This window comes from Oryzias latipes, chromosome 23 (assembly GCF_053564925.1).
Source record: "Oryzias latipes strain Hd-rR chromosome 23, Olatipes_Hd-rR_3.1".
NCBI lineage: Eukaryota > Metazoa > Chordata > Actinopteri > Beloniformes > Adrianichthyidae > Oryzias > Oryzias latipes.
The window spans coordinates 2035086-2048645 of NC_136259.1; the positions used below are offsets into that span (position 1 = coordinate 2035086).

Sequence of the window (13560 nt, forward strand, 5' to 3'; positions counted from 1 at the left end):
AGGACACTCTTTGACAGACTGTAACTCTTCAGCCGCTGACGCGATCAACGCAAATCTGCTGATTCTGATGTGGAGAAAAACAAACACATCAGAGCTGAAGGCCTCTTGTGTTGGACAGATTTTACTGATACAACAGGGGTGTATAGATTTTCAGACACACAAGGTGTATATTTGTATAAACCCTTTTTGCAATTGAGGTTAAACTTTATTTATATTAATTATGTTTATAAACATTTCTTGTTGGACCCGACAAATAAAAAAAGAAGAGAGAAAGAGGTAATGGGATAAAATGGGGGATAAAGAAGAAAGGGATAACGGCTTTGAACTACTCAAACTGGATGATTTTGTCAAAAGCACTTTCCTACTGGAAATGTATTGCATTTCAACACACGGCTGCTTTCCTCCATCAGATCTTTATGAAAACAAAACCAAGATATTTATAAGTATCAGTATACATCAGAGTAATTTTACCAAAATAAAACAGAACATTACTTTGAGGTACAAAAGGCTTTCTCAAATTAATTGTTTTTGTTTTATCATCATTGATAGTGAGTCTCCATTTATTACACCAGTAATTCATTGTATTTAACATTCCATGTAATTTTATTTCCTCGTCAGTTATTAAAACAATATCATCAGCATAAAGTAATATGCTCAAGTTCCAATTATTATTATAAATACCTCAGTTAGTTTTCTTAATTTCTTGAGCTAAATCATTGACATAGATAACAAAAAGAGTTGGTGAAAGAACATCTCATCAACATCATTGTTTAACTCCAAATGGTGTAGGAAACCAGCCTGTTTTCAGGTCATTCACCTGTACACAGGCTATTAGAGCCTTGTACAGAGCTTTAATTGCTTTATAAAACTTACCATTAATACCATACATGAGTAATTTATATTCCAGAAGATCTCTATTTATCCAGTCAATTGCTTTTTTTTTTAAATCCACAAAACAAATAAATGTACTTTTGTCACCACCGAGGACAAAACCTAAATATGGTCAATACACGCTCTATTTTTCCTGAATCCATTCTGCTCCTCTACAAGGACTTGGTTTGTTTCTGGATATTCAGATAACCGGTTATTTAGAAGACTGGAGAACACCTTCTACACCGCACTCAGAGTAATGCCTCTATCATTCAGAGGGACTCTTGGGTCTGCTTTAGGTGATTTGATTTGAATAGAAGCAGAATTCCCCCAGCCTTCTGCCCCCTCTCCACACCCAGAGCGTTCAAGATAAGACTTGAAAATAAATGAACAAAAATCTAAATAAAGGAAAAATTGTTTCAAAAATCATAAAAGCTGAACCCTAAACTGAGGAACCTTAATGCTTATGGTAAAAAGAGGCCTTTAATAGTTTAACTGAATTTTTGTCTTTGATTGAAAATCTCTGCTGAACTTTTCTGTCTTTCAGGGAAGTTGGTGGATGTAACCAAAAACTACAAATACATGTACTTCTGCTGCGGCGCCATCGTCATTCTGGCCAGCATTTGGCTCTTCATCGGAAACTTCATCAACTACAGACTGTTGGAGCGCGAGCGCAAACACGCAGAGATGTACAAACGGACTGAGACGGACGATCCGGACCGGGCTCAGGAGGAGAAAGAGGCCGACCATGAAGCTCAGGCCTCCGTGGAACTGGTCGACAAAAGCCAGAAAGACGATCAACCTATGCAGCGGGAGACCAACATCTAAACTCAACTGCCAAAAATACTTTGAGGGAAGCTGTGAGACGCATTTGCCAGCGAGCCATAGCTGCAAAATTGACTTCCATTTAGCGACGACATCCTGATGGTTGTGGACCACAAACCTACTGTAGATTCTTTGCTGCCACAGACTCACTCTGGGGATCAGTTCTCCAGGCATTCCCTTCACCCCAGGTAGAAACACCTTATTTCACTAACAGAATAATTAAGAAACGACAACGTCTCTGTTGAACAGGATGTAATATTTGATCAGATCGAGCTTTGCTGAAAGGCAGTTTTCCTCGTAGACTTGAACATTTATTTTCAGAGACCACCACTAGAAATCCCAGTGACTAAGACAGAGACCCTCCACGAGGAGTCCTGTTGGTTTCATTTCATCCGATTGTTGTTGACCCCTGTTTTCTGGTGCCATGTTCAGCTCCGGCTGAGTTTACGACTCTCCCACGATTCCAGATGAAAGCAGCTCGGTCAACATCAAAGACGTTTTGGTATTCCGTTATTGGTATTTGGTATTCCTTGAAAAAAAAGCAGTTTTCTATTGTGTTTATTGACCAAACACCAACTCCATTCCGGTTGGAATTCTTCCAATTCTGATCAAAAATACTTAAAAACAAGACGAGCTCCAACATAAACAAAGTAAGGCAGGTCAGACGGCCATCGACTTGGCAGAACTGTTACCAAAAACGCACGGTCCCTCGTTTGTCACGGGAGTTACGCTCTAAAGATAACTCACAATTGGCAAAATCCGTGAAGTAGTCAGTAGCCGTCTTGGTTAAACACTTAAAGTGCAGACCTTTGTAGGAAGATAAGGGGGGGTGCACGGTGATGTTGCGGTTAGCACATCACGGAGTGGAGTTTCCATGTTCTCCTTGTGCATGCGTGGGCACTCAGTCCAAAAACATGCCTCATAGGTTCATGGATGATTCTGAAGTGTCTAGATGTGCGTTTGGGATTGCATGGCCCTGCAACAGACTGGCAACCTGTTCAGGGTGTCCGCCGCCGCTCTCACCCAACCGTGGGATGGGCTCCAGCAACCCTGTGACCCCAAACAGGATTCAGCGTGTTCTGAAGAGGAATGAACTGACTTAAAGATCTGCTCACGATTTGTTCATATCAGTTAAGCTCAGCATATTCTAGACAGAAGTGACAATAGTCTACACCCAATCAGGATGCAGAACACAATGATGCACTCTAAAAAAAGGTTAGCAAATTAGCATTTAGAGGTTTTGGAATTCTGAGACTGTGATACAGCGAGGGATCTAAGTGAATTCTCTGTATTTTGTTGAAGACCTTCAGCCTGTGGACCATAGTCTCAGGAGTGAAAGCTGTGCAGCAAATGAGACTTTCACTCCACATCTGACGTATTTAGTAGCCTGTTTGGCCACAGTGAGGTGAAAGAAACCCAAAGCTGCTTTGGTGTGTCTCTGTTCTGATCTAGTATCACAATTGAAAGGTATTACTCTTCAGTTTGAGTCGTCTTCAGCGGACATACAGTATGCTTGGTGGAACACCTCGTCTCTCTAATTCTGTTTTCGTTAAAGGGAAACGGTTGTTATGGTTATCGCTGTAAAACTGTCAAATACTATTCCTCATGAACACCAAAAATATGTACAGAAAATACGTAAAACATGTATTAACATGGTATAAAACATGGCTTATGCTCTTTTCTACGTGACGTCCGTTAGGATAGGTTACTCTCAACACCCTAAAAAAACAACATTTTATTTATTTTTTGGTAAATTATTAAAAAAAAAGTTAAGTTGCCAAAACAAACCCATAGAGGACGGGGACAAATGCTTCATAAAAGCCATAAAGCTCTGTGTTCTCTTGATGATTCAGGTTTTATTTTCTACACATATCAGACATTTTTAAATACTAAGATAAATCTCCTAACGTCTTGTGAAATCCCGACCCTCACGGCCCGTTATCAGCCTGAAACCTCAGGGTCACACGTTCACACCCCCCCCGTACAGATGTGTTCACAGCCGGGGATGCTGGTTCCCCGCTGCCTGCCTCAACCCTCGCCCAACGCGGCGCAGCAAAACCCCGCCCCGACTTTCAGATCAGCCCATAAAACCTCTCCACCTCCATATCCTCACACTATTATACAGTATGACAGAAAAATGGCTGCACTTCACATCCAACATTGTTATAAAACTGCTGCAATTCAGAGAATTTAATTACGGTTGAATGTAATTTCCTCTGTGGGCCTTAATAAGGTATTAATGACCAAAATCCATCGGGATAATAGGGTTTTTCTACATGCAGAGCCCGGGAGCAATATGTGTACTTTCATGTTTGAATGCAAATATACAGGGACGTGTATTTTGAAGTCCATTCTACGATCCATTGCCTTAAAATGCAATGCCGTGTCACGAGAGCAGGGGGAATGTGGAGATAATACCTGATTGTGTTCTTTCAAAATGATCAAGCTTTGGGTTAAATGTGAACCACTTTCTGTTATTTGATTTGTTTGGAATATAAACTTTTAAAACTTGTGAGAAATCTGTAGAATCTGCTTCCTTTGTGACATTTCTGCACTTGAAGCTTTGGGTTGTCCTGTAAAGCAGTGGTCCTCAACTCCTCGGGCCTCCAACCGATACTTGTACTGTCCTTTGGTACCCAGACCCAGAGAAAACACGACATCCCTTACATCATTTACGTTTAATTTATTATCCGATTCTGTAGGAAGTTTTGTTCTGTTAAACTACAGGATTCTTTCCTCATCATCCGTCAATGACTCCATCTAGACCCAAGTCAAGTCAGAAAGGAATTGCTACCCACTTAACCCTTTAGCTCCAGTGTTGACGTTCTTTGAACTATCAGAAGTATTTAACCATTTACGCAATTACTGTAACTCCAATGGATCATAAAGCGGAGAAAAGCAGCTTTGGGCTGGTATGAAACGCTTTACAGTGTTTACGCAATCAGCGCAAACTGATTCTGACGCAGAGAACAGCATATTAGCTTTACGTTAGCCGTGTTGCTAACATGTGCGTACAAAGCTGTCTTACGTTCATTGTTTAAATGGTCTAATAGTTGCGGTGGTTAAAAAAGTGTCTTACTTGGTTGTTGCCAGCGACATCTTCGGCGTTGAAGGGTTAAAGCTGCTGCTCCGACCACTAAATCGAAAAGCTTTAAGCTAGCTAAGTGAACACAAACCTGCTCTGCGTAGTGTGTGAGAATTTAAATGTTACCAGTTTGCTAAGTCAAAAACACAGCAGATTATTACAATTAGAAATGGACAGTTCAAAAAATCTGTCTGTTGTATTAATTTATTGTAAATGAAAAGTCATACAAAACGGAAGTTAGCGTCCGATGTTTAGCTTCCATGACGCAAAAGGGTAAGTCGCTTTAGAATTTCCTGTTGGACTATTCTAATAGTACAAATAGATTTTCTCATAACTTTTTCCTCAAAAGTCAAGGAAAATTGGAAAACAAACAAACCAATACCTTCAAGCCAGTTGGCAAACATACCGTCTGACATGAACCCCTTGATGTCTGAATTCATTTCCAGCAATGAAAAAAACAAAATGGGCAGAATTTTGGAGCTGAAATGGTTCACGGATATTTGTGTCAATCGACATCAAGGAGTTGAACCGATCCTTAAAACGGTTGGGGACCACTGCAGTAAACGATCGTCTATATGGGCTGAACGTTGTAAAAGCAAATCCAGTTTTCATGGATTGTAGAACAAATTGGTTATTTATAAAAAAGTGTGTAAAAGAAATTCTTTTGTTAAACTCCAGTTGCTCTGATGAAGTCTACACGCAGTTTTATCTCCTTCATTTTAACCCATCAGAATGTGAATATTCCATACAGTATGCATACCGTTGTTCATCAAAAAGCTGTCTGTAATGCTCAACGTTCTTTCCGTGTGTTAAGTACTGAAACATGTATTGTTTTTAAAGGTCAACCACACAGTTTGAACTGTCATTTGTTTCAAAGCCGCCACGAACGAAGAAACTGTGTTTTTAGCCACAAATGTATGCAGGATCATGAAGTGTTGTGTAAAGTAACGCACATCGATGTGTTGTTTAGAGCCACTTCTTTAAATCCATTTGTAAATGAGTATATGAATGAAGGAGAAAGAAGATTGTAGTCTGAATTGTAACGGCGGTTTCTCGGCAGTCTTAGCCATCTGTAAAACGCACTTTGTTCATCATCGTTGAATCCCACACAAATGAAAGGCTACTTCTATCTTTGGGAGGAGCTAAAGCTAACCATACATTATGGCAGACATGAATGGTGTTGAGAGAGAAGGCTGGACTTTTTTATCTTGAAGAGCTCTACAAAAGTGTCAGCAAAGAGCTTGTCCTGCATGTTGGTTTTGGACTCCTCCCACTGATTACGTCATCAACCTGTCATTGGTTGATGCAGCGTGACTTTTCTGCCAGAGTTTAGGCATGGACTGAAATGAATAGATTTGACTCTTTAACATTTGCGCTGCACATCAAAGTTTTTGTCTCCGTGTCAGAATGTATAACGCTCTTCGCTAATAATTAGCCACTGCTAAAAATTCGCACGAGCATCTAAAGCACAAATGATGTTTGGTGCGAACGCAGCTCAACGGTTGTGGTTTCTGTGACTGAGAGCAAGCGGCTTTATTCTTTATTTATTCCACTCCAATTGGTTTGCAGATGCAGAAAGTCAAAGGAGGATAATCTTCAGAGGAGAACGCCAAAGACTTTGACGTTGTCCTTCCTCCTGTCTGTGCGTGTTGAGGGTTTTACCAACAAAAGAAACCTTTATTTATCCATCCAGTAAAATGAATGAAAAACATGCTAATTCACGCACGCAGAGATGGTTTTGTGACATTGTAGACGTCACAAGCGTGAAAAAGATGTAGATATGCATCTATGACATATATATGGAGTAGATATTTCACTGCTGTTTTAACATAGATGAAAAAGAATCCCACGTTCATTTCTAATTGAAATCCTTCATGCACTAACAGACTGTAGCTGCTTGTCATTGTGTGTACAATCCTGTTAAAGTTCACTGATGACCAAAACTAGTATAGATTGCATAGATTTAAAATCCTATGAAATGCTATTTTTATTTTAAGATTATTTTTCCAAATATAGATCAATATTTGTTCAGCTGAATGTGCTGATGAGAAGAGACCCCATTTGAATAAACTGTCTAGTTTGTTGTGAAAATGACTTTTTTTTCACATTGAAACACGATTTTGAGTTAAAAAAAAGTGAATTAAAAAAGAAACAATATGCAAATGTTCACCAGAAGCAACAGCTGGAAGAGCATCACTTCCTGTTTCTGTTGGTGGTGGCGGCGGCGGCGGCGGCGGCTGCTTGTGTTGCTACTGGCGGGCTGTAGGACTGTTCACCTGTGTCTAACGGCACAGACGTGTTTGTAACGTTGCTTTCTGCAATCCCAGAAGTCTTTGCAGTTTTTTACTTTTCATAAATAACGTCCAGGAAGGCCAAACTTCACCGTGCTCCAAAATCATATGAATAACTCCGAACACCGAATGTGATTGACACATCGGCTACTTGGACATCCGTCCGGTCTGCAGATGGAGGTGTGACGTCGTCCACAGAAATGCCTTACCTCCAGCTCTCGCAAAATGCTTCCTGATGCGGGCGCCGTTGCCGTTGATGCGACGACTCAGACCAACCGCCGTTGACTTGTTTCAACATGGCGGCGCCCGTACCAGGACGTGATGGTGCGAGAAGGGAGGGGCTGAGCCGTCCGTGGTTGTGGTCTCACAGGGAGCTCCGTCCACACGTCTCCCTCCAGTAGCAGCCCTGCAGTGGGCCGTCCCGCCGGGCCAACTTCACCCCTTTTTTGCCACATTGTTGTCAGTCTTTCACTACCTCTGCAACCGGCACGCCACGGCCAGGAAAAAAACCACACTGGTACGAAGAACTGACCGTATGTTTTGTATTTTTGTCTTCGAGTTGTGATCTTAAACTAACTGAATAAAGTAACAGCCTATTGAAACACTGACGGTCCATGGTCTTCACTACTCCCACACTCACGCCACATTCTGCAGTGATGTCACCACAACTGGTCGTATTTTTGATGGAAAATGGCGCCGGACAGGACTGTTACAGCCCATGGCAACCATAGGATTTTTTGCATATCTAAGCGGGACGTTTCATGTAGCAACACTTTCATGTCGCTTGAGGTGATGAAATTTCAGCGTTCTCCTTGTGTTCGGTTCAGAGACGATTGGATGAAGCGTGACAAAGGATTAGTTACTAAAATTAACTTTAATGGTTGGGGTCCTTTTTTAAGGCAGATAAAGACGATAGAGAATATATCCGGTAGCACAGCAAAAAAGAATGAAAAGTATTTACTGCAAATATTCAGTTATAATAGGACAGAAATACTTAAAAAAGTCATTTTTATGTTTTTTTTAAATGGAGAATTTCACGTCATAGAAAGTTGCCTTTAAAAAATCTTTTGCCCTGAGGGTTTTTATAGTCTTGTGTGTAGATAAAAAGCCTCTTGGAGTAAAATTTCAGTCACTTATAGGACATTTGTCTTCCAGTAAAGTAGTTCTTGGTATAAAATGTAACCCTTGTGCTATCCTAGGCACTTTAACATTGGGAGTTGGGTCATCTAGACCCACTAGACAGTGCTCTGAACCTTTTTTCTTCAATGATTTGTGATCTTCACTGGTGTCCATGGATTACATGAAATCTTTCCACCTTTATCCACCTTTGTCATGGTAGGGAGAACACCTCAATGGAAGGGGGGGGTCATCTAAGATAGCACAAGGGTTAAAGAATGGAACCCTCAGGAATTTCGTTTGAATGATTAAATAACTGGAGTTTATAAAGTTGCTTCGTCCTTCGGAACTGACTCGCTTCTGCCACCTGCTGGCATGTTGCTTGATGCGCTTACAGGGCTGACATCTGAGAGATCTTTTTCTTTTAAAGTTCCCCTTTTTCACGTTGTTTTTTAGTTTATACATGTTTGAACACCTGACACATTCAAAAAAAAATGCAAAAAAAACAAAACAACCCAAAAATTAGGAATGTAAAAAAAAAAAAAAGGAAAACTTGTGTTTTTGTGCTAAACAGCTGACCATCTACAGTTTGGCAGCTGAAATGTTTCCAGTTTCTGTTCTGCAAAATTATTCTATCTAGAAAAAAAAAGCAATTTCTGCATTTCTGAAGCCCCCCCCCGCGCACTTTTTTTAGTTCCCATTGCAAACGCTCAGCAGAAGAAAAACGGAACAGGAAACAAACACTTCCTGTTAAGGGATTGTTCATGCATTTAAGACCCATTCTGATAAAAATGGTGTTTTTGTTTCTTTTACATGTTCTTGTATCCTTTTTGTGAGGATTGAGGACATTTATAAAGAAAATTGAACTCAAAATAGCATTTCTGAGTATTATGTCTTTGTTCAAACTGCCACTTACTACGTTTGGATCCGTGAACGTCTTTGTATTCCTCGTCTGAGCGGGAATCTGGATCCAAACTGGATCGCTCTGATATTGCTCACCATTTTGGTTACACCGCTAATGTTAGCTTAAGGGCTGTAAGCTAGCAGGAGAGTGTGTAAACAGAGAACTCTCAGTAACAGGGAAGGGAAGGGGGGCGGGGTTGCTTGAAAAGAAAACCTTAAAAAGATGAGAGATTGCTCAATCTTGACTTATCTAGATTGCAAAGAGAAGCCTGATTCGTTTCTGGAAACTGCATGTTCAGCAACAATAAGCAATAATTTAACGTCGTTCTTTGAGTTTCACCTCAAATGCAGTTTTGAGTGAATTGCAGTTTTCCTGATGTTAAGAAAGGTTTTGGACCCCCAGCCGGTAAAAGCAGGCGGTCCCGGTGACACAAGCTGCCAAAAAGCAGCAGGACTGAATATGACTGTGGACCCTGTGTGTGTGTGTGTGTGTGGTGGGGGGGGGTTAACCGTGTTCGCGCCAACAACGCAGCTCTTCCTGCTGGTGACTATAGGAGAACCTGTTATGGATTCTGCCTGCCGTTTGTTTCCATTTGCTGCCACCACCCCCCCCCCCCCCCAACACTCTCATTGGTATGCTGGGCTGGAGACCCTCAGGCGGGGTTTGGGGCTAGATTTTAATGGGGCGGTGTGTGTGACCAGGCTGGGAGGCTACAGTGAGCCTCTGATCGGCAGGGGAGGGGCCTCTGAAGAAGCTGACCTTCAAAACCAGCATCAAACAAAAATTCTCTGTTAAGCCGCAGACTTTCAGGCTGGTTGCCTTTGAGTGCAGCGGCTTGGCAATTAGCGGACACGCCGGCGTAGAGGAACGTCACCGACAACCATGAGGGAGCAGGTTAAATGCTGAAGGGCGGTAAGTGACCCCGAGCAGATGATCCGTTTGATTTTTTTATTTTTACTGAGCCAGTAGTTGCATTACATCCACCTCGGTCAAATATCCTTATTCTCTCCTCGCTCTGTTTCCCTTGAATTGTTCATATGATCAGAGCGTTTCTCCTGGGCTTCACACTGGAAGTTTGGGACTTTCTGCTGCTGCCTTCACTGTAAATGTGCTGGAAACTTGTGCAGTAACTCAAAGTTGGTAAAAGCCTGTATAAATGATGAAATAATTCAGATAAATGCACTATTGTGACACATGTTTGTGTTTGCACTGTAGAAAAATAGTTTGAAAGTGAGAATATGCTCAAAATAAAAGACCTGAGACACCAGGAGAAAGAGAAAATTTAAAATGACAAAACAAAAATCAGAAAAATCTAATCAAAAAAAACAACTTTTGTGTTTTTTGAGCTTTTAAGTTTATTATAATGTTCATTATTAAAAAACAGTCTCAAATTATAAATACATATTTTAATCCATGAACACATCTCTGAGAATTCCTCTAAAAACACTGGCCCCTCCCAATCCACGAAAAAGGGGTCCTCACATTGTGATGTCACAAAGTGAGGACCGGCCTGACTAGTAGACATGAAGAAATTAGACAATCAGTGTGTTTGTGTGGACATCCTGTGGGCGTGTCACGTGCACACCTCGTGCGTGCAGCAGCATTTGCGTGTCTTCAGCAGGGGGATGGCACTCACACCGTACTGATAGCCAGAGCGCGGTGTAGGGGCTCCATACTATGTCTTAAGTGAGTGTAACTTACCATATCCTTACTTCTAGCCCTTGGGCTGTCTTGTGGGGTCCAGATGTGCTAACCAAGGCACGTTAACGTTGGGAGTGGGGTCATCTGGACCCCACCAGATAGCACAAGGGCTAGATACACCTAGGACACCCACAACAATGGTACGTTCCATTTTTCCTGAGGTGGCTGCATGAGCCTAAAAGACACACCTGCTCAACCATCCTGTACAACCCAAACCCCACAGAATGGTACGGGTCACCCGCTGGACGGGGGCCTGTGACAAATGCATTAGTAACAGGGCTGAGGTTTTAGTGTAAATTTGCCTGTAGCTTATGTTGTTCACACTGAACAAGCAGGGAGGGGCTTCTTCTTTTTGTCCCCCACCTACAATTGGAAGAGGCTGATGCGAAACGTCAAAGTGGTTCGAACCTCATCAATGTTGTTCCAGGCTTTTTCTCTCTCACCTCTATTATATCAAATCAAATCAAATCAAACTTTATTTATAAAGTAGCTCTTCTCATGCATCGCGTAGCTCGAAGCGCTTTAACATTAACCCTTGTGCTATCTTAGATGACCCCCCCCCTTCCATTGAGGTGTTCTCCCTACCATGACAAAGGTGGATAAAGGTGGAAAGATTTCATGTAATCCATGGACACCAGTGAAGATCACAAATCATTGAAGAAAAAAGGTTCAGAGCACTGTCTAGTGGGTCTAGATGACCCAACTCCCAATGGTAAAGTGTCTAGGATAGAACAAGGGTTAAAAATAAAAAACACACAATATTACTGTAAAAACCCTACTGTAAAAACCCAACCCACCCTTCATCCTTCCCACTCCCCTCAGTTAAAACATACGAGCCATGACCCCCAAATTCTATGAATGATGACTAAGTAACTTCGTAACCCTTGTGCTATCCTAGGCACGTTAACAGTGGGAGTTGGGTCATCTAGACCCACTAGACAGTGCTCTGAACCTTTTTTTCTTCAATGATTTGTGATCTTCACTGGTGTCCATGGATTACATGAAATCCTTCCACCTTTATCCACCTTTGTCATGGTAGGGAGAACACGTCAATGGAAGGGGGGGGGGGTCATCTAAGATACCACAAGGGTTACAATAAATAATAATAATAAAAAATGTAAGGCTTGGCTCTGCTGTGAGGAAACAGTTCTTGGGAATCTCTTCATACCAGGAGCAGCCTGAAGGGATCTTATGAAAGAATCCCTGTCGTGTTATTCCATCTGGGCACAAACCAAATGATTCATTTGTCCTTCGTGATCAATTTTCAAACGGTCAGAGCTTCCGTGAATAAAAAGGGACGCCAACCGTAGGTCAGTACCAAATGCGAGTCCCTGACGGGTCAAAGCGCGTGCTCAGCGGCCGCAGGTTTTGGACGTAAACCCTGTGGTAGAAACTGGTGTGGCTTCTCCGCGCTTCCTCAGACTTTGGATTGGAACCGGCCACCTGAACAGGTGTTGCTTATCGTCTAACATTCAATAGTCCTAAACGTCTTGTTGTCATAAATTGGCTTATTTGAACTTTATAAATTTAGACTTAGTTTCTCACAGAAAACCAATTACAACTGTGAAAGTCTGCAATTTTAAGTCATTACTGGAAGTCGTTGATTGGAGGAAATCCTCAGAGACTCTGATGTGATGCCTTCATAGTTTGTGGACTTTGTGCTTCTTTAGTTTGCCCTTTAAAAATCAATAAAAGTAATTTGTTGTTCTGAACTTGAAGCGTCTGAAATGTTTTAATAAAAATATGTCAGCGATTCGTCTCTATTGTTTAGTCGAGCGTGAACTTGACTGTGCTGCTGGTCATCCTAAGGTGAGAAGGCGTGTTGGAACTCGGCCGGACTGACGGAGTTTCTTCATACGAGGATTTCTTCTGTGACGGAGCAACAGACGTCTTTTTGTGTCCAGGATGTTTACCACAAACAACAGCAGGTTTCTCTGGATGTTAACACGCAAAAGTTCACTTCTGAAACGCCATTTATTTGATTATTTCCACTTTGACACATTTTTAAAGTAATAGAGTACATTTAAGTTCACTAAAACTAAAAAAATACAAACAGAAACTAGAAAAATGAGAAGTCTATTATGTATCTTTGTGTGATGAAGCATGTTTTGTTTTCCCATAAATGAAAATCCTGAAAAGTTTTTTAAAACCTAAAGCGCCAAATAACTTTTAGCAGAAAATACTTTTTTGTACCTAAAAATGAAAACCAGCAAACCTTTAGAAATTGTTGTGCAGAACCTTTAATGTTTGAATTTCTGTACTCTATGGTTGCTGTTAGAAAATATTTTTTTCTACAAGTTTGATCGCTTTTGCATTCAAATAAAAATGAATCCAGCTTGTGGAAAAAAATCTGTTTTTTTTCCTCCAAACCTTTGAAGTTCTGCACCACAGACTGTTTGATGCAAACCGTGTTTTCCGACATCAAAGATATTTGAGCAGGTTTTAAGTGAAGCTGGTTTTGCTGAACATCTTTCTGAGCTTTTCTCAAAAATCAGCAGAGCGGAGAATTTTCTACTTCAGAGAAATCTTAAATAATATTGAAGTGAGTGAAAGTCATTTTACTCCGTACTCTGGACAATAGAAAAACTAGATTCAAGACTCAAAAACACTTAAATGGCTTTTAACTGGAGCTTTTGGTTCAATTTGAAAGATGTTTTTTTTTCAAGTTCTTTGTCATGATTTTGAAAACAAAAATGTAGATTCATTTCCTCAGAATGACTTCTAGTTTTAGAATTTAATATGAATTATTACGATGGGTAACTTCTACT

General features: G+C 41.0%; 1 protein-coding gene across 1 annotated transcript in view; it reads left to right on the top strand.

Moving 5' to 3' along the window:
- LOC101155977 (monocarboxylate transporter 2) overlaps positions 1–7673 on the top strand; it is a 38744-nt gene extending 31071 nt beyond the window's left edge. The window contains exon 5 of the mRNA XM_004082850.5: positions 1418–7673. Within this exon, the coding sequence (XP_004082898.1) occupies positions 1418–1698 (281 nt within the window). The 3' untranslated portion in view covers positions 1699–7673. The remainder of the gene's footprint in view (positions 1–1417) is intronic.
- The last annotated feature ends 5887 nt before the right edge of the window (positions 7674–13560 follow it).